The sequence below is a fragment of the Labrus bergylta genome, chromosome 17 (genome assembly GCF_963930695.1).
Source record: "Labrus bergylta chromosome 17, fLabBer1.1, whole genome shotgun sequence".
Lineage (NCBI taxonomy): Eukaryota > Metazoa > Chordata > Actinopteri > Labriformes > Labridae > Labrus > Labrus bergylta.
In genome coordinates, this window is record NC_089211.1 from 15,380,622 (window position 1) to 15,403,228 (window position 22,607).

Below are 22,607 nucleotides of genomic sequence, written 5' to 3' on the forward strand. Positions count from 1 at the left end.
AGGCGACTCGTTTCTCGGACCTCAAGGTTGTTAAATTTGACCTTGCATAACTTTTTTTTAAAGCAAATTATATCAGGGACCTTTAAGAAAGATATAGCATTAAAATAGAAAATTCAGCATATTTAGGTTCCGAACTTGAGGCTTCATATACAGCTGGATTCTCTCTGTATGCATCATGTCACAAACACTTCACCCTTCTGTAAAAGTATATTTGTATCTAGTAAACATTAGTCTGCTTGTAGGCAATTAACAGTCCACCTTAAACAAATGTTTGATTTTTATATGCACTGGACCTTACTCAAATGGAACTTTAATAATGTTGACAACATATTTAGCCTGAATCTGAGAGGTATATGTTATGCATTAGATTAAATTAGAAAAACTCCTTAAAGGGCTAATTGTCTCATGTCTAAACTACTTCAGGTCCTGTGCAGCTGTGCTAGCTCTCTTCCTGATTTCCATGCAACTGTTATGAATGCATGTGAGTTATTGCTAAAGTTCTTGATTTCAAAAGCCAATGGCCCTTTCCAAAAAGCCACAGTTCAGTATGGAGTGCGGACTATTCAGTAGTGGGGGTTTCATTAGACTGAACCCTCGCAGTCATTCAGTTGGCATTTTTTGGGCCCACCTTAGTAGACTGAACATTTCAGCATGGAAGCCAACGTCCAGGTCTTGTGCAGTATGGTTTAGATGCAATCTTTCAGGAAATTAATTGTATTTTAATACCCAATAAACATTTTTACTATCCTCTCTGTGCTGTGCAAATGTACACGTAAATGCTCTTTTTCTGAGATAAGGAATATTCTGCTTTAATGTTCGACAAATGTCACATCTGCAAGGGAAAAAAAAGAACTCAAGCAGCTGGCTCATTTTGAATGCCTCTGTTTTTATTGGACTACATGCATGTAGACAACACTTACATTAGTGTAGAAATGATGCAGTGACCTCTACATGTGCAGCATCATTTACAGAAATAAAACAGTGCTGGGTATTCTCAGTTAAGACATTAGAAGTGCTAATCAAGTCACACAGCAGGATGCTACAAGTACAATCAATGTGAAGTTGTCAGATAAACTAGGGGAAGATAAAACATGATTACCCTTTTGCACTACTTTAAGTTCAATTATACATGTAGCATCCAATGAATTTGAGTTCAAAGGGATGATTCAGTTAAATGGAAGTCCCACCTTTCTGAAGATACTAAAAGTTAGGGCACAGGAGTCGTGTTTTCACTCCAAATGACACAGAAGGCACGCAAAAAAAAGGAACCTACATTCAAAATCAGATTCTAAAGAACAAGTAAGACAACAAAATGTACACAAATCTTCTCATTAAACACTAACATTCAGAATATTACACAATATTTGCTAATATGTCTTCGGACAAGATTTGACACCATATATATATTTAACATTCATACCTGAAATGATATGTTCACATGAAGAGGTAATGTGATGTCATAGAAGTAGTTCATACATTAACAGCTACTCTTTATAGTCTTATTGCCAGAATGATCCGCACAGTTTCCAACCGTATCTGATAGAGCTTTGATAAACTTTTAAGATAAAAAGAGCACGAAAAAAATATATAGCATTTGGTAAAATATGTCGTATCTGACAAATATTTGTTGAAGAAAAAACATCCAAAAGATCAACTTAAACAAATAAAGGAAAGTTAATGTTAAAGGCAAGGTTGGTAATTTTCGAAAAACTAGCATGTTTGTGAAAGTAGCATTCCCTCAGTGCTCCGTCTGCACCAAACCCCTCCCCTCTGTGCTCCCTAAAAAGCCACGCCCCTCACTTACATGCACAAGCGCCATTGGTCCCGAAGCGGACCTCAGCTAATGCTTTGAGTGTGGGCTTGTGCATGCATGGGGTAGATAACGAGCAGGGAGACAGGGAGGCGTGATTGGTTCATCAGATTGGTACCTCGTGGCAGACATTGGTCGAAGTTTTTACAGGCTTACAACTGCTACAGATTTTCTTTGTTTCTTTCTCAGAGCACATGAATTATTAATGTCTGTCAGGATCTAAAGACAATTTCAACCAAAATCTTACAAAGTGTATCTGGAGAAAATTACCAACCCTGCCTTTAAGTGCATGGCATAAATACACTTGAATATACTTGAATGTGAATGTCCAGTAAAACTGGAAATCAAACATCAGACACCTGATTTTTTTTTTTTGTATTGTTTTTGTTTTGTACAAATCATTATGCCTACATTCATAATAAATTCACATCGATTTAACTTTCAAGTAAGAAAATATAACCATGTTATATTTTAAATAATATGTTGTTTTAGTGGGTCCATGTAAAAGTCAGAAAACAACATTCTTCATGATATGTTAAATTATTCATCACAGCATACTTCTTCAAGGTATTTAGTATTTTGTTATTGTCTTCACACCATCCAGAGAATCGACATTTACAGAAAAAATGTCAAATACTGAGTTTTTTGTTTTTGCAACGATCACTTTACAAATTGCATAATTATTTATTATACACACATCAGAATTCAAATTTGACCTCACACACAGATAACACACATTTATTTCTAGTTGAATGTGCATGCAGGCATGTGAAATGATTATCCTTCATTCTCACTGAACAGAACTATTTTATTTATTACATTTCTAATTTTGTTGGAACTCTAAACTTGTCATGGTTAAAGTGTGAAACATGGTTGAAGCTCAGTCAGATCACACAGACACTCTTTTGTCTTTTTGTCTGTTGTTGTTCCCATTCTGTTTGACTCGTTTGGATGCCAAGTTACAAGGTCACAAATATGCAACATTGTGCATGACGGACTGTAAGTACATTTATTGATAATTATTTTATGTGGAGGGCACAGCTTCAATTACAAATCAATACCAAGCTGCTCAACCAAGAAGGTTCATTCTGAACCTTAAGGTAAACCAATTAATCTTTGTAAGCCTGACATCTTTACAAATGGATTGTGTTTTTTTCCTCTCTTGCAGATCGGCTGACCTGGTTGAGCAGCATTTGGTTTCGGGTCACTGCCTCTGTCCCCATGTAACTGAATCCTTCTTTTCAGCAGGCTAGTCTAATGTGTCCCTGCGCTATTTGATCTCAGTTATTGGGTTCTCCGCACTCATAGCTGTCATGGTAGATAATTGGATTCATTTTATTTTTAGTAATTTATTTTTAAAGTGTCATAAGCCTCTACTTCTTCTGCGTAAGCTGAGCCAAGTGTTGCTGAATTTGAACGTGATGCTTTTCAAAATACATTGTAATGTTTCCAGCATCAAATTCATTTAAAGAAGCGAAGCACCTGATAGATTTGTATGATTAAATGAAACAATAAGCACATTTTCCTTTAGCTGTAAGTGGTTTTAAAATATTTTAACAAACCCAAAAGTCTGCAGCTGTGTCAGCTACTCTGTGAGCCTGGACTGGAGGAAAGAAGTGCTCGGCGCTAAATGCTAATGCTAGCTTGGCATAATGCTCTAATATGACAATGCTGTGGTCTATCATGTTTACCATCTAGGCTATATGTGTTAGCATGCTAACATTAGCTAATTATCACTTATAACATTGACTGAGGTTTAGTTTAGTTTTTAAAAAATTAAAGAAGAGGCTTTATCAATAATATAAGTAGCATGTAAGTAACAACAGAATCTGTCATGACAGTCTTTTTTTTGAGGCAATCCATCCTTTAGATGTTGAGACTGCACTAAGTTTCATTGGCTCATTAAAAGGATTAGGATTAGTTTTCTCCAGATGTTGAAAAGTTTCAAGCCCGATCAAAGCCGTGAACAAAAACGAGAATACTAGTGCCACGCTATCATGACTAAAAAGTTGTGAAAATGCTTTCATATAACATTTAAATGCTTGTTACTTATGAAAATGAAAAAAATGTTTTGTTTTAAATCGGTATTACTTCTGTCATGTTAAGATTTAGATCAGAAAAATCTTGTTGAACAAAAGGATGAACATTTAACTTCTTAATAGGCCCATAAAGAATTACCCAGTCATGTATCCTCGTGTTTTAGTGAGTGACTTAAAGCAACATAAAACGTAGCACGTCAACACTTTTGTATTGCTTGATTACGATCCTCGATACTTCCATTACTGGAGCACATTCCGAAAGGCAGAGCTCTCGTCAACAACATTAGTTGTTTTGATATATAAGACACGGCACAGCTATAACTACAGAACATATGGGACACTGAAGTACTCACATTAATCTGCCTGTTTAGCAATTTTTTCTTTTACAAAACTTCCAGAATTTGAATTATTGTGACACTACAGTTTTAGGATACGAATCAGCCCTTGAGATTTCTTTCTCTCTTTCTTCCTTTCCCTGTTTTAAACCTTGGTGTGCGGTGAGAAGTGACCATACAAAATGTTGCATGACATCATTTCATCCATGAATGATGAGAAGCTGATAATGATGGCGTCATTGTTGGTCATGAAAACAGTGACAAAACTAAAACACACTTAGGATTTTTGGTAGATGTTTGCTGCTCATTGTCCATCTTTACATAAACAGACCTTTACTTCATTCCTCTGCGGAGCATTTGATTGGCCGCAATGAGCATAACGCTGATGATGAATGCAATAGCGAAGGCACAAATCAGGCTTTTACGCACACACGTGTGTTTCTCCTGTTGTGTTGGGCTTGCTGTGGAGAAATTTGGAGACAAATCCAACACATTTGAGATTCTTAACATAAGTTTAAAAACCTGTCTGAATAATCTGTAAGATCAAATCTGTATGTGACTTACTGTCAATGTCCACGTGGCACTCTGGACTGTTCAGGTGGCTCTCCTCGGTCATGATGATGTTCTCGATGTCTTTCATAGTGAGGTGGTCTCGGAAAGTATCGTAAAGCAGTCTCTTGAGTTCATCCACGGTCAGCTTCTGCATGTCACACTGGGAAGACAAGAAAACACAAAGAAAGCTGTAATTAGTGTAGGCAAGACGTTTTGTTTTTTTTTAAATGTCCCTCAGTGACGCTAATAAGCTTTAGGTCAGCAATAAGAAGTAAAAGTACGGGTTAGTTCAAAGCTTCAAGACTGCAAACATTTTAATTGAACAAATCTATTCAGTGATGCAACTAAATGTAAGGAATGTAGATACTGCTGATGTGTCAGTAATTACCAGAGTGTTGTCAGGGCCACTTTAAAATCAAGACCTTTACTTTTTTATTGGAATACGATATATAATGACATGCTGCTAGAAATATATATTTTTAAATACTCTGGTTTTCTATACCCATTGTTTTGGTATTGTTATTTTGACTGAAACAGATTGCTCTTATCCATTCTAATAATCTAACTGATGTAAACAAATACCTTCCAAAACACTGAATCGAAATCCGCTCCATGAAACTTGTCAGGCATTCCAGCAGAAGAGAGTTTAGGCCCGAGCAGTGTGACAAATTCTTCAAAGCCAACCTGACCATCCCCTGATGACACATAGTTACAAACATGTCAGTGATACGGTGGCTTTATTTCTCAAAATATCAGCGAAACATCCATATAGAGAAAGGCGGGGATGTACCATCTATATCCAGTCTTTGGATGATCACCTCCAGCTCCACCTCGTTGGGCATGTAGCCCAGTGAGCGCATGGCCATCCCCAACTCCTGCTTCGAGATAAAGCCGTTTCCATCCCGGTCAAACACTTTGAAAGCCTCACGGATCTCTGTTTGAAGAAGGAAGAAGGAAGTAGTTATCCGAAGTTTACTTTACCTTAATTTGATAGAAGGACACATCCATTGATTTTGAGACATAATGTCCTAATGTGTTTAAACACAGCATTTTGATATTTCAGTACCAGGGAGTGAGATGGAGACTGTGCACCATGGAGAGAGACAGGGTGAGTCATTTATGCATATATATGTACACATAAAAGATTCATTTTGTAAAGTACAAATCAACACCAGTGCAGAAGTATTTTCATAAACTGCATGAGGTTAATGAAGTAAATAGATTGAAGGACCCCATAGTGAAAATAAAGATGTATATCATAACATTTCAGAGTTACATTTAACTTCAAGTGATGAAAAAGTGACAAAGTTACCTGGCCTGTCTTATTTACTACAGATGTGAATTAACAAACACCTTCAGGGCCAACACCTGTTAAAACCACCGTGACGCAATTGTCTCTGACAGAAGGCAGCGGGCACGTTCACGTGTTTATAATTAACAACAACTTTTTGTGTAAATAATCCATGAACATCGCCATTTGGCTCCTGTCCTCACCCTGCATCACAGTATTCTGTTTGAAGTGCTAAAAAGAGCAGTTGCACATCAAAGGCACAGACGCTCGGTGGTTTCTTTTTGATGTAGATCCTCGAATATATACGAGAACGCTCGATGCCGGCTCAGTGGTCACGTATGGTTAGATAAACGAGAAGGGCAATTAAAGGAGCTGTAGGCTGAAGGACATGAACATAAAATGCAACAATGCTTACTGGATTTACACAAAAAAACATGTTGAGGAAAACAAGTCAATGTCCGAATGTCGACATATTATGTCTGTCTCTTTTTATTATTGCCATCAAATTAAAAGCCTGTGAGGACTATTATTTAATCGAGTGTGGTATTATACAGAAGGCCTCAACAAATGACTCACAAACAAATTAAAATTAAACTATGTGGTTGAGAAAACACCACCTTTAATTTGCATGCCTGCCCATGAGTGGACAAGTAATGACAATCCATCTCGTGCACACTAATGACTGACAGCTAGAAAGTGAGAGCCCACAGAGGCAGTTTATAGCCTCATGTGAAAACAAGAAGAAATTGCAGCAAGAGGACGTTATGTAGCACTTTTATCGAGGTCCTCCTGAACTGAACCAGTGACACGGTTGGCTCCAAACCTTGACATCAGAGACACAACATATTTGTCTAAATTACAGCCAGCAGAGCTGTTCCAGTTTGGTTATCTTCCTTCAGCTCCGACCGAGATTCAATGTCACGACCCCGTTGCCAGTGACAAGTAATGAATTCACCAAGAGAGCTGAGAAGTGGCTGGACTACTGATTGTTTCACACCGACACAAGTGAATATTTCAAAAAAAGTAAACATGCAACCCTGAGGGACATGACGATGGATACACCTCTCCTAGCAAGATGGAATTCATTATAGGTGCATATTATGCCTATCCTCTGGTTTTAAAAGATAAATTGCAATAATTTACCTTCTCAGTGTAGTGGTTTTATCTTTTACTGCACTGTTTTGACAATACACTTTATCTCTTTTTTCCACTCTACCTCAGGAAAATATACATTTTTTTACATAAATGAAAAATACAACATAATAAAAAAAATTATATGCACAGATATTTGACTGCCCCCCACCCCCAAAAAAAGTTGTTATGAAAGGAAATCATTTAATTTCCATAAATAGCTTCATCTATACATGCAGAAGGCATAGGCACACAATCTACACGATATGGAGCAGTACAGTACAAGCACTGCATTAGAAATATGTCATTGATACACTCTTAAAAAACATCAACATGTCTCACATGGGTAGTTTGTTTGCACATACAAGCATTAAACAGATGCATTTAGAAAAAAGTTTGCACAAGAAACTACAAAATTATAACCAGTGAACAACTTGTATACTACTTTAAGTCCTTGATCTGACAATCTTCGTCACCTGGCATCACCCTGAGGATGCACCAGCTCGGCTATCTAAAGTCAGAACCTGGCCAAGAAACTCCCTGTACTGTATGCACATCATCTTTTTAATTAATCCATCATTTCCCCCACAGCAGCAAATAATCAAGGTCTGCGTGAATGAACTTTTGGGAGTGCACTCTGCTGACAGGGGAATTTCAGAGCATTTACAAATACCAACTCATTTAGCAGTATTTAGCAACTCATTAACACTGGTGTTAAATATCTTAGTGCTCAAGTCGGCGACGGTAAGACTGCTGTCAACTCCTGAGATATAGTGACACTGCGGTCATAAAAGACGTCAGAGTGTCTGTAGTCTTTGAGGTAATGGCATTGACAGTAACACTGAGTCAAACCCAATACGTCATCAGTGTTCAGAGTCAAACCAAGGGTAATGAACAAACATGGTGACATGGGTGTGTCCACAATGACAAACCTGCTGTACATGATTGTTGGGAGTTAATTGTGTTTAGAGCAATCATTGACCTGGATATTCAATCATGAAAAATATTAATTATGTTTAGCATATAATGAATATGACATCTAAATGGTAAATGGACTTGATCTTGTATAGCTCTTTTCTTTTACAACACACTATTACAACACATGTCACACCTACCCATTCACACACTGATGGTAGAGGCTGCTATGTAGTGAGACCATCAGAAGTAACTAATCCCAATCATCCACATGCATATGCCGCTGATAAAGTAGTAGGAGCAATTCAGGGTTTAGTTTCTTGCCCAAGGACACATCGGACATGTTGCTACAGTAGCTGGGGGTCAAAACCCCCAACCTTCAGGTTGAGAGAAGACCAACTCTACCAACTGAATGAACTGAACTGAAACCAACATGTGAAAGCATATCCATTACAAGGCCTTCATCCAATAGGTAAAATATCTGCATAAGGGAGCATTGATTTTTTACATACATTTATTATCTATTGCGATTAATTTGGAATCTTGCAATGTGTTTATTGCGGATGCTTATATTGCAATAAATATGATAATGCAGCCCTAGTGCACAACATAATACAAAACATTATATGTACCTATATCAAGGGATTAACATAAATTACTGAATAAATGAAAGTCCAATAGCAATGTAAATTCAGATCTGGCAACAGTCATAGAAAGCACTAATGTAAATCTTATGCTAGTTTATTGATGGTCCAAACAAATGTGCACTGAGCGATAACTGTGTGGCCACCTTTGTCTAAATCAGTGAATAATCTCTTTTCATTTCTGAAAATATGTATTCTTTACTTCCTAGTGACAGGTGCTACATCAAACTGAGAGGTAAACACTGAAGAAAAATCTCTTTTCGTTGTGTTTTACTTGCGGCAGAAGAATATCTCTGATGCCAAACACTGTGTTCTGAATTACAAATGTTGTAGTGTCAGGTAGCTTGATGGCCAGAAAATGGAGAAATTACAAAAAGTAAAAATGGTACATTAAAGAACGCTTTGAGTTTTTGTGACACGAGTGATATGACCAATTCATCATATTTCCCCAAGCAAGGAGAAAATGAAATATTGACAGACAATTTCATGGCAGGTTAGATCAACAGCTGCCAACAGAATCATGACGTTGATTGTTTCCCGCAGAGCAAACAGGCATGTTGATGTTCGTTTATTCTGCAACATGGATCAGTATGATTGCACTAGTTTGACCTATACTGTTAGAATATAATATATTTCACACAAATTCTTAACCAAAAACTGATGCTCATAGACTTTAGAGATATAGTTTTAAGAGCTCGTACATTTTGTCCCTGACATCAAAGAGACACTTCTGCCAACCCTGAGATCTAAAACAGGACTTAAAAGTCTGCTGACCTTCCATGTGAACAGAACATTAGGACAAACAGCTCACAATGACCTTTCTGACCAACCAACACAGTGATTCATGCTGGTTAGTGCAGCTAAAAACGTCCATGAAAATGGTCCACGATGAAGGCAGATGCCAAGAAGCTCAGTGCTGCATGTTGGCAGAGTGTCAGAGTTTCTGGCTGGGGTAAAAAAAAAAGGCCATTGAAGCTCTCTGAACTGAATAATTGGGGAAATCCCAAATAATGGCTTGGGGCCGACAGAATCGACCAACACTGCCTTGGGAGAAAGAAAAGAGTGTTGTGCATCATCTTAACGTCCTAAATTCATCCATAATAAGCTCACCACCAGACAATGGGGATGTATGAGAGTATACATTTTAGAGGATGTGTCAGGCTTTAAATGTGATTTATTTAACCTGGAAAAAAGAGAAAGTTTCATTAACTGAACTTTGGAACTATGACTAAATGTAACTTCATTGTATCAAATGGTCCATGTAAGTGGATTGTGCCAAGATTCTTCGAAAACTCATATTCATCGAGACATAAAATTAATAGTTTATTACTGCCAGAGAAAGTGTTTGATGGCACATTTGAAGTCCTTCTGATGGATATTTGAGCTGAGAGAGTTTCAAGATTGCAGACTCAAGATGTTCAGCCACATAGTGTGCAAAGTCTCTAAAAAGTGAAGAATGTTTGCTGCTGAAATTTCCAAACAGAAGGTGGCCATTCCTCATCTGTTTGTCAGCGGCTAGCATTAGCTTGCTGCAAGTGCTCATCGTAACTATTTCTATCCTTGTGTTTGTCTGTGACATTTTGAAATTCCTTGACTGCTCCATTTCAGTCACAACGTTATGATGCATATCTCAAGATTTGTAAGAGTGTTGAAACTATTTTAAATATGTATTTTGGCTGATCTCATATTAGCCAAACCTGATATTTCTGTGCATTAGCTTGAAATGCTAAATCATGCTAGGCCTGTCGGTAAACATCCAAACTCCCACCGTAGTTCCCCTTACTTAATACTTGATTTAGCTTTTAGGGAGATTTGGTAAGTTAAGATGTAAGGAAAAATATTATTAACATTGACTGGCTGAACTTTGTTGCTAGTATCACGACAAGCTAACCCAATGCTTGCCGTGTTATATTCATTACGGACACAGCTGCCTCCCGTTTGTTTGAGAGATGCTATCACCCAGAAATGACTGTAACTGGACATATACTGTACAGTAGCAGAACATAATGTACTGAAACAGAGCTTGTTTGTGGCATTTTGATCTAGTAGAATGATACTAACAAGAACATGTTACAGATTAAGGGGGAAACAGTTGCAGCATTTTGCACAGGGAACCAAAAACAAAACCCCCACCATATGCCACCTCTTAGAGAGCCATACAGAGATTGTCCAGTTTAGTTCAAAAATCCTTCTTCACCTTTAGTAATGATCCTGACATTGCGCAGGATACTGTAATAGCATGAAGACAGTAGGAGGTTGATGAAGTAGCTTCATTGCTCCACAGGAAACTGAGAAAAGAGAGTAACAGCAGGAAGATTTCAATCTCCAAAGTTAATCTAAGTGCATTCATTTCTTCTCTAGATGATATTAATCAATAGTCTCAAAACAGTTACTGAATTAATAAAGCCCAAATGTCAAATTCAGTTTTAGTCTCATTTACATCAACTGCCTTATTTCCTTGTGTCCACCTATTGGCAGATAGATCAGTCACCATCAGAAGATGAATATAAATTGACGCAGGACGAGGGAGACTTCCTTCTTCAAACAAACAGGATCCTTTGTTTTAGGTCAAGATGCATTCAATAAATGGGGTGAAAGGAATGTAAATAAAGTAAGGAATGTTTTTACTGCAACCTGCGATTCAAAGTTCAGATGTGACAGGAGGGCCAGTACTTTACATGTGTTACCCAAACTTAAAAAAGAAGGTTTGTGTATTAATTAAATCAAGAGTATAATTTTCTTATCAAAAGAAAGGTTGGTTATTAAGGTAGTAACGGCAGATTGGTTAGAGGATACTACTCACTAGAAGAATAATTAGTCTATGTTCATTAAATAAATGCTCCTCCCAAGTGGTTTCAGTTATAATTATGATAATACTCATGGCATCTTTCTTGACAGGGGGCGGATACCTGTGAATTATATTGATAAGATACGCAAACAGAAAAATTAAGACAGTGCACTGAGCTCAGATCTGGCCCTCTCAAAGAAATTTATAAACACATTACTGAGAAAATACCAATTAATAATAAAACAGGCATCTCTGAAAACACGCTAAATGGTGCAGTGACTGGGTAGAACACTAGTATCTTGAATCAAAAAACAACTGACCTATCTGGCTGACCATAAAAGGCCAAAATATATAGGAAAATCTGACATTAGCAACAGTCAGATGGGTCCTATAGCAAACCCTTCTGGATGTTATAGAATTGTTTAACTCTACCACATTCTCAGTCCACAAAAAGCTTGTTTAATCAATGTGCAGAATATCTCATGAATACACACTTTAATTGCTGCACAATCACCAAAGTTTTTTGCAAATGTACTACTAACATGCCTTTGTTTTGTACTAAAATGTCACACAACACTCTATAATAACATTATATTTCTGATTTTACTGTCCTACTATATGGTGCAATGTTGTTGCCTGTCCAGATTGTAAAGGGAAATTCCCAAGAAGATTGTATCATGAGCCATGATGCAACAATGCCTGAGACTCTACACATTACTGTCCATGTGGGGAGGTAAATAACAACACGCACACATTAGGCTATATATAAATCAGCATTACTGGTCCCACGTATTTATTTACCCTTCACCTTTTTTTTCTACCACAAATTTACACCTGCTCTATAATATTACATTTACATAAGCAAACACATGCACACACAGTCACTACAGAGGAAGGGAAGATGTGGTGCACAAGCCCTGCAGCAAAAGAAACTCCTGCTGTCAAAAAGTACTTAAATACTCCAGCATTACCTGCAGCTATATACTGGCAGGCTGAGTTTGAATACATGACATTAATGTTTGGGGAAATTGATTACAAATTAGGAGAAAATAAGCACTTGACTTCTAGCAGTTGTTGCTGTTTTGCACGACCAACTTAAATGACCTGGATCTCTTGTTTTAAGATAAAGCAAAGTTTCTGTTTCTTGCTGACGAAGCTTATTTTAATGACACGTTTTGTGTAGGTTTTCTTATTTACACAAAGCTAAACAAGCATACATGCAGATGTAATTGCACTTGATTGGCTGCCAAAGGAGGTGGTAGTTGATGCTTTCTATAGTTTAGAATACCTCTATCTGTCCTTGAATGACACAGATGAGTACTGTGGCATGGTCAAGACTTTGCTGTGAACCCTTCAATTTCCTGGCTGCCCTTTTGCCTCAGATTGAATCTTTGGGTCATTGACCTGCAGCTCCTGTCTCCTCTCAGTGAGGGATAATTATAGGATAGATGTTCTGTTTTTGTCCGCAGACAATTCTGTTTTCATCTGCTAATATTAACTTTGTGTCTGAGTGTTTTGCAGCGCAGTGTGATGAAAATGAAATATGTCTGTTGTGGACTATCAGACAAGGGGAGAAGAAGGACACAGGCTCATAATTACCATCTCATAACAGAGTGAAATTATGCTGTTTGAATCTAGAAATCTGTTTTAGCTTACACAGAGATTGCCTGAAATTTGTCTTCAAATGCTGAAAAGAGACAACTTGAAACGACTTGAAAGATGATGGAGCTTTAAGAACCATGTTTGTAGTTTTTTGTTTACCTGTTTGTTTCTGGTTTGTATTCAAAAAAGTCAAAAAGGGGGTGCTGGTGGCGCAGTGGCGCAGTGGTTAGTGCCTGCGCCCCATGTATAGAGGCGGTAGTCCTCAAAGCGGGCAGCCCGGGTTCAAATCCAGCCTGTGGCTCCTTCCCTACTCTCTCTCTCCCTGATTTCAAGCTCTATCCACTGTCCTATCTCTCCATTAAAGGCACAAAAAAGCCCAAAAATAAATCTTAAAAAAAAGGCAAAAAGGCAAAACTATCCAAAAGAAAAATAGAAGAGCAGCTTCAGCTACACACTGACAATAACTTCTCTTTAACTGAATAGTCTATGTACAACTAAAGGTCTAACTCAGCTCTAATTTCACTTACACTTCTCTGTATACAATGTTGCAGAAAAAAACACACTGTTTGTGGGCACAAAGAAGGCAGCTTTGCATACAAATTGGAAGGTGCTCTTCACTCCACTACAATGCCTGATGTCTGGGGGATTCTCCTGCTGGCTGTGATCTATAAATACTGCTCACATCCTCTGTCAGCGATGCACCGAGGAGTGATACGAGCTCCAAGAGACATCCAAGAGTGTAACTGCCGGGGACCCACGACTGCTGAGCCATTAAACGAGCCATGTCTTATCTAGTTCAACACATGTGCAGTTACAGTGGGTGACAGTTAACTGCAAGGAATGGTGTGTTTTTTTTTGTTTTTTTTACACTTTTATGATATTTTTTTGGTGAGACAGTTTAAAAAAAGAAGAAAGATTGCCTTTCCATAAAAGTCTTGTCAAAATATTTCTGCTTCTGTTTGCTTAGGTCTGTAAATATACATAATAATTGACTTTACAGGAATTATTTAAATTTCAGAGTCTAATAACCCAGATTTATGGAGATATTTTAATGAATGGAAGTCAAAGTATCATCAGCGTATAAAGTCTTCCCAGTCGCAGATTATGCAAAATAGGCTGAACTTTGCTATGGACCTTGGTTTTACTGTGCTCATTAAAATTGGGAGAGACTTGGCACAGCATAATGTCAACATAATCGGCGTTCATAAAAGTATGCACAATGAGTGCATTTCTTTCACAGGGGGTAAATACACAAATAAATGCTAAATTGATGTGTTGAATAGGAATAAGATTACGGTTGTTTTACTGGCATAAACAGCCTCAAAGTTTATGAGTAGATTGAGTTTGTGATGATTAAGAGATTAAGAACCATTAAGAGATACATGCAGAGAGGCTATTAAATAACCCAATAACAGAGGTAAAATATTATATAATATGTTAAAGTTATCAGGTTTAGGATGAGACATGAAAATCTTACACATAGAAACATAATGTTATCTTTTTTTTTTACTTCTGTTTTAGAAGCAGGTATGGTTTAAATACACATCAGGGTTTTATGACAACTGCATGACACAAGGGCGAAGAAAAGGGCAGGAAGCCTCGCCGTTGACCCTGCACACCTCGACTACCATCTGTTCGAAAAACACTCCCTGGAAACTGCAGATCCATTAAAAACTGTGAGTACTTCATCAGCCTTCTGCACAGCAAGTACAAACAATCATATCTCTATTCAGGGCAAGTGGCTTTAATCTTCTGCTGATACGATTACTAATGTATTCACTATGTCCATTTACTGGAGAATACAATTTAAAAAGCCGAAAAGATTTTAATCCTAATAAATCTTAGATTAAACTATAAAATGTCCTCAGAAAGCCGGATAAACAAGACTTATAATCATTCACTTTTATTGAAAGATTGATTAGTGCAATTAAATAGATTATGGTGTAATTTGTTAAATTCAAATTTACAATTATAATGAAGCGTTATGCTAAATAATTTCTCATAATGAAAAAAATAATCTAATTAAATTGGCAAGTCAATTGTGCAGTAAATAATTGTACAGCATCCATTTATTTTTAAATCATGAATATATTTTGGTTTTCTTTTCAATCCACGATGAATTTGTCTTCTTCATCTTGAGAAAACAGTCTTTCTGTAAATTCAACAAAGATGCACATAACAGAAGTTAACTGTTGAGGCTTCTTCAATGTCTATGAAGATACACTCTTGGAACCTACAGGCTGTCAATCTTATGAGGATATGCCTCTGGGAACAATGGCAAACTTCTTGTTTTGTCTGGTGTACCGAGACTTTGTCAATTTGTGACTTCCAGCCAAGACTTGCTTTTCTGTTCGTTGCATTGTTTACAGTCCAATAACTAACTTGAGAAGCGACCATGTGGTCAGATCAAAAGCAATCAACAGTTGCCCCTTCAGATATCTCTTTAAAACAAACACCATCATTTCTTGGTTAATTACCTCCCCCAAGAACTCTGTTCATCTGTTTCAAGAGTCTCAACTCAACTACAAAAGGAAAGTTATGCTGTAAACATAGCTCTGCTGGCTCTGCTATGGCTTACATCAGTGATATGAGCTTGAAAAAGATACTGATTCTCTTTTGATTTACCAGTAAATAATGGACCTTAGGTTTACACTTGTAATAATGCTTGTTTGTTGAATTCAGGTTAGGCCCTGATGTCGTAACCATGGATTGCATTATGCCTGCTTTTGCTCTCTATATGGACTGCTTTTCTTGTGAACACCAAAGCCTGCTGGTTCTTGATTGGTCTGGTTATCCTCAAATGTAGTCTTTAACAAAGAAACTTGGTGTTTCGATGAGCTAGATACATTGAAAGTATCACTGAAACACCATGCAGTGTCCAATTGTAGCTAAATGTGCTGAACATTAGTGTTGAACTGAGATGTTTGCTAAAACTTTAAAGTGCCTGAGACAAATAAATATTCATTATTGTCATCAAAATAGATATTTTATCATGGATAAAAACAAGTGTGGCTAGTCAAAAAAGGCGAACAAGAAGGTGAGAAATAAAAAGTATAAATAACTAAGGAAGGAAGGAAGCTGGTTCTGGTAGTTCAACCCATTCAGCACTCCTATTGTCCCGTAGTCCTCTGTTCTTATCACCTGGTCACATATATCCAATAGCACTGCAACATACCTTCATTGTCAGCCTATCATATTGTTGCTGCCCTTTAAAAAATGAACCTCTCCACCTCCCAATTGAAGCACAGTCATTGACTTCTCATTGTCTCATCAGTCTCAGACGACATCATCTTCAAACACCTCCACCACCAGAGTCTGGACTCCTCAGGGGGGCACACATCCTGCTGCTGCTCAGGGCAGACATCACTCAATTTTCAAATCTCCCTGTAGAGTCTATGTGCCGGAGACTTAATTACCGCATCATCTTCTTTGTATACATATATCTGTATTCTTTACCACTACACTGCTCACTCTCACTATGACTGAATTAACACACTGTAATTATATTCTGCTTCACCTCTTACTAAAAAAGTTTTTAATGCATCTCATTATATTCTGTGTAACTTTCTGTTATTTCACTTTGACAGTAATTATACTTCATAATCTCACCTGAAGCTGAAACTAAACTCTTGAATCTGTGTATGGAGGGCAGTATGTGTCGTGCACTGTCCACAGAATGCAAGGTAACCCAACCCAAGGTCCTCTTGTCCTTGTGTGTTGTGTTTGTCAGTGGGCACTCTGCAATGTTGTCAGCATGTGTCTGCAACAATGTTATCAACAGAAACTCCTGTTGATTCAATGATGTTGGTTCAAACTGTAGTGTGAAGGATTCTACTTAAAAAAATAAAATAGACTTAATTTGAATAAAAACAAATGAAGACTTTTTTGATCAGATGTCGTCAGATTCAAATGTGTATAAATAAACCTTGCAAGTAAAAGAAAGAAGCTATTATTAGAAATATGATTATAGAGAGTAATTTAATGAGTCATGAAATCAGGGAACTTCTGCCCTGCAGTTATTCAAGAGTTTGGAGACTAAACAATATTTATAGAGAAATTTCAGTGAGTAAAGGACCACTTTTCTGTCTTTTCAAAGTACAGCATCCTCCACTGTATACAAAGTTAGAGCATTGGCTGTGTAAAGGGGAGCTGGACAGTATGTTGGAGATTCCTGATATAAGCACCCACTCTGGCTTTTTGTTCTATCTGACACTCTCTCTCACTTCTCCTCTTTAGCTCTCTTTATCTGCTGCTGGAGCTGCTCAGTGACAAAAGGTAGGCCACTGTTTACCCTGGGCACTGCGGAAGTGTGAGGCCGCGTAAAAGCAGCGGTGAATTATATGCTCAGTGAGTCCTCCCAGGGTAAATACATTCACGCTTGGATGCTCTGTCTTGCTATGTTCTGAATATTTATTGGCTTTCAATTAGAAAACTGCAGTTTGAAAAGACTTCTTAACCACCAGAACAGTTGTTTCCTACAAGAGATGTTTTTTTACTGGTATTGTAATTCATGACTTTCCAAAGCCAACATTTTAATCAGTGTTATGTCGTCATTTCATTGATAGTGGATCTCCAATGTCAAATGACTGGCTCAAAGCAAGGTCAGGCAGCCACTAGTGGGTTGGGCTCCCTGTGCACAGAAGAAAGGGGAAATGGAATTCCCCTCGCATAAAAGACTTCCTGATATCAAATCTGATCGGAGTTATCTCTTTATTGTAGTGTGCCTTGCCTCGCTCCAAATCACTGCCAGCTGTGCTTTCTCATTGTGGAGACCATTTGAACCAAACAAAACCGCACTTTACGGCTACTGTAGCTGAGACGATGGGCTTCTATGAATCTATAATGCCTGGATCTAGTCATTAAAAAATGAATTAGATCTAAAGAGAAAAAGTTGAGAGAATGGAATTCAAGCAGTAAAATGGTTCAATCTGTCATCTTATTAATGGCTTTAACTGAGATAGATTTTCTAGAAATTGTATTGTAATCTGCATTTTAATAGATAGAAATCTGCCTTTTATAATAGCCTTTTCTCCCTTTCAGGCTGAAGACGTCCCCATGACTCTTCGGGCTTGTCTTTTGACTCAAGCGCAAACTTACAGTTAGTGAAATCAATTTAGAATCACAGGTGGATGGAGTCAAGAGATAATGTGACAATGTGTATGAAGGTGTTTCACAAGTGATTGTGGATTGTATAGAGAGGTATGAAATGAGGTTCAAACACTAGCAGGTTATTTATTGTTTTCTACAATTATAAAAGTATGGTGTACATCTTTATATTAATGCCAAAGATGGTTTAAGAAAAAATACTTGTTTTATTTATTTTTGCCAAATATCTGAGGCAAAATAATGAAAAATGAAAACATAAAGCATCATACCAATTTTCTCAGATTTCTTGGAACAATATAACCTCTATGCCTACCAATAAGTCCAACTGCTCAAGTGAACCTATAACAAGCAAACATCTAGTTTAGTGCACACACAGATTTGGTGAGGATGAAAACAAAGGGCACGCTGGCTGACTGGAGCTCTCCAGGGTCCTGGACTAGTTTTCCAGGTGTAGCCTAAATTATATTTACAAGTCAGAATTCTTAACCTCAAAATAAGTCGTTTAATCCGCGATGAACAGAAATGAGACTCACCCTCCACCTCATCCTCGGGCAGGTTAACAGGGGTCCGGTAGGAGAGGACATCTGGAATAGTGCAAAGTCCCTTGTACATGAACCTGGTGGTCACAGCACGCACTGGCATTTCTGCGAGGGAAGACCAACAACTGTGTCGCGATCTTCATATAGCCTGGCTCTCCGGAGTTTTTTCCGAGACAGACCCTGTGCTAAACTGCCTTTGAAATCTTTACACAAAACCTCGGTGAAAAAGAAACTGGAAAATAAATTAAAAAAACTCCGCGAAGTTGAAGCTTCGTTGTGATATAAAAAAAACCGAATCAAATCAGCAGGTCTTTCTTGTAGCAGGTTACAGTAAGCAAGATATGAATCAAATAGGTTATGCCATTTCATCAAAATGACATATCAAACTTTTCCTTCATAGCCTGGCAGACAAAGCTCAGGGCTAGCTGGCATGCTCCATAATGTCTTAAATGATCACGCAGATATTGATTTGCTCATTTAAATCTTGAGTAAACAGCCATTATTTTTATCCGACTTAAGTTTCTGTATGCTAGTTCGGCTTGTACAAAAAAATAAAAAAATAAAGTAAAAATAAATGAATTAATAAATGAGGTATCGAATGAATAAAGAGAATATCACTCGATCGATAATTTTCCTGCTGATTTTAAGCGTCTGCTTCATCCAAACTGTCTATTCCCAGCGTTGTCTCACTTTTCTTCCCCGTCTCGGCATCCTCTTTGAGAGAAACAACAACAACAACAACAACACCACACGGATCGATTGTAGTACAAGAGTGAACAGCAGCAGTGACGAGCTGATCCTATCCAGCTAAACTGGGAACAAACTAGAAATCTTGTCACATTTCTTTTCGTTCCTGAAGAGCAGCTTCAAGGGATTCCTGGGTGACCCCCTCCTCCTCCTCTGATACAGACACGCTGTATGAGCAGTGATCCTCTCTCTCCTGCCGTCTGCTCCCTTCTCATTTGGGCAGCACACACACACACACACACACACACACACACACACACACACACACACACACACACACACACACACATTTGGCCACAACACACACACACATAGACCTACAATGCTGCCTCTTCCACAGAGGAGTCTATTGCACGTTTTCAAATTGTCAGCCTGCAATGGGATAAGCTTCATTTTCTACACTCAACCAGGCTGAGTGTTGAATGTCAAAACCAGTTTACATTTACATACACAATAAATGTCGACTTTTCTTCTTTAAAAAAGTGAGAATGATAGCAACAAGTGAGCCCTGTGTTAACCCTCGTTTCATTACATTTGAGCTAATTCAATGTTTTTGGTCAGTTAGTCCTCAAAGCAGACCGGGGGCTGAATGGAAATGTAGAAACTAAAACTGAAAGATTAAATGACGCCTCTGGCTTTTTTTTTTTTTATATCAAGCATATTTCAGGCGGTCAATAAACAAGTCCTGATGAGGCTGAAATAAACTGAATTCGGTGAAACGTTGAAATGTTATGTGAGATTTGAGCTGCATGATTTCAGAAACCAATAAAAACATCTTCATCCATCCCAAAAGTCACAATACTCTCATTTCTGTAAGGTAAATATGAAGCTCCATTTTAGCCTAGCATGCAGTAACAGCCAAAGAGCTAACCAGGGTCTGTTTAAGGGGGAAAACAAAGCCTACCTACAAGGACCTCTTGGCTCACTAAATGTAGCCTACAACTCACAGTTAATAATTTCCCGTATTTATAACAGCCATTTCCCTGCCTTATGTTCAGGGTGGAAAGCTCAAATGCTGCTATAAGATTGTTCTTCCTTTTGCAAATCTAAATGTAGCGTAATCTGACAAATCTCTATAGCCTATTTTAACTGCTTCTTCATTGACCAGACACTGAGAAGACAGTTAACTGTAAACTCAACTCTATAAAGATGTGAGTAACAACAGTTTATGTAAGCTTACAGTCGAAGAGCTTATCAGTGTAAACATGACCTTTTATTGAAAATGATCTAACAGCAGCATGCAACTAAACATCTTTTTAGCTGATTATTTTATCCAATAAATCCATCCAAACATTTAGATAGAAGCCAAACTTATGCAAGAAAATCAATTTGATCAAGCTCTACAATTTAAGGCAAAGTACTTTATTACTTCATGTAACAAGAAGCGGAATATAGAGCCAATATTTGCAATATCTCATTTAAAGCCTTTTTTCCAAGAAATTTTTATATCCTATAATACTGACTATGGAAAACAGTGGCAATCTGACTCTCCTAACGAAAGATTATTTTCCTGATAATGAACCAGCCCTCAGTGAAGGTAAGAGTCAGGGTGTCTATTTCTTTATCTAAACCTGAAATAAATAAATGCAAACCCACATTTTTCTGTTCAGAAGCAGCTGTATGAGTCACTGAAATTTGATGAATGTTCTGTGCAATGCATCCAAATCAACAAAACAGAAACTCCCTCAAAACAACAAACAAACACCGTCCGATGAGAATGCCTGCTTCCTGCATGATGATGCCCTTTGTTCATGTCTTTCCACTCTGGTTCACAGCAGATAAGTGAGCGGTGTGCTGAGAGAGCTGCATGTGGTTCCACTGGTTGGTTCTTCAAGGGTTTTTACAGGACTGACAGGTCTATTCCCTCTCTAAATATGAAGGGATTGTCTCTCTCTGCTGCACCTGAGCCTCCTGCTGGCTGTGTGCTGAGATGAGCAGACTTCTGAAAACATGAACAACTGGCTTTGTTCTCTCCCGGATCAGACACTTGATGAATATGATATACCTCGGATTCTCTGACTTTAATAATTTTCACACAGTCTCTTCAAATTTGGGACCACATGCTGAATATTTGTTGTTGTTTAAGATTTTTGAAGATGTCCTAATTCAGCAAAACCTTTGTTTAATTCTAATACAACTAGCTCACCAATTATCCAACATAGATGCTGCAGTCTTGACAATCTGATACATGAACTTCTACACCAGTCCAGTTCCATCATTGAATGTTTTATACCTCAAAAGATCATTTAAATCAACATTTATACCACAACTACAAACATGTACTAAGTATTCAATACAAATCTTACAAAGTCTGCAACAAAATCTGAAATCTGAAATATATGGTCCACCAAAACTGATAGCACAATTCTGATCAAAGCCTGAGACACAGATGTGCTATTATTAAAAAAAAAAAAAACAACAGAAAAGTCAATGCAGAAGAAGGCTAATGGCAATGCAGTACAACACATATACTGTAATCCATCATAATCAAACAATTTAGAGACACCAACAAACAGCGTTAACAGTAAATAAGTCACATTTCATTTCATTTGTTGCAAATGAAAAGCAGCCTGTACTGCCCCCACACATTGGGAATCCCTTAATTGGAAAAAAAAAGTCTGTAAGTTTAAAAAACAGACAGGCTTATTTTCTGCTCAACCAAACTTTGGTTCCCAAATGTGTCATTATTCAAAGAACTAGGCTGTGAGTTAATTGTAATTGAAAAGCTCTCAGTTGGAACATTAAAGTAGAAGTTTAATACGCATCCCAGGGGGGAAAAGGGGAATGTTTTGACATCCAGTAGGGAGAAGATCAGCCCAGACTGAGGGCAGCCACTGGTGGACAGCATCCCAGTCAGACATCCATCCTATCATCAAATTAAGCCTCTGGGGAAGGCTGAAAGTCGTCTACAGAGGCAACAGACCTGAAACTAGTGAGGTGTGAGACATCAAAAACCACAGCAGCTGACAACCAGGGAGTTAAGATGGAAATATTCAGCACTGGATGGAAAAAAAACTCCCCCACATTCAAGGACCGACTCTTTCAGTCAGTTCAGACGGCCCAGACTGACAGGAGCAGTAACAATAAAAATCATCACTGCAGTGTCAG

The 22,607-nt window shown here is 37.8% G+C and overlaps 1 protein-coding gene across 1 annotated transcript; it reads right to left on the reverse strand.

The window, feature by feature from the left end:
* Positions 1–866: 866 nt before the first annotated feature.
* cabp7b (calcium binding protein 7b) lies at positions 867–19,685 on the reverse strand. Its single transcript, XM_065965314.1, has 5 exons — positions 18,747–19,685; positions 5,527–5,670; positions 5,319–5,431; positions 4,749–4,896; positions 867–4,645 (listed from the first exon to the last, which is right to left on the reverse strand). The coding sequence occupies exons 1-5, from the start codon at positions 18,853–18,855 to the stop codon at positions 4,518–4,520; spliced, it is 642 nt and encodes a 213-aa protein (XP_065821386.1). The 5' UTR covers positions 18,856–19,685; the 3' UTR covers positions 867–4,517.
* Positions 19,686–22,607: the final 2,922 nt, after the last annotated feature.

Bases quoted from the DNA above. Each gene is read 5' to 3' on its own strand.
- cabp7b (XM_065965314.1), bottom strand. From the start codon at position 18,855: ATGCCAGTGCGTGCTGTGACCACCAGGTTCATGTACAAGGGACTTTGC. The intron at 5,671-18,746 runs GTGAGTCTCATT...TTCTTCAAACAG, and splicing joins GCCCGAGGATGAGGTGGAGG to AGATCCGTGAGGCTTTCAAA. The intron at 4,646-4,748 runs GTAAGTCACATA...ATTTCTCCACAG, and splicing joins GTGCCACGTGGACATTGACA to CAAGCCCAACACAACAGGAG.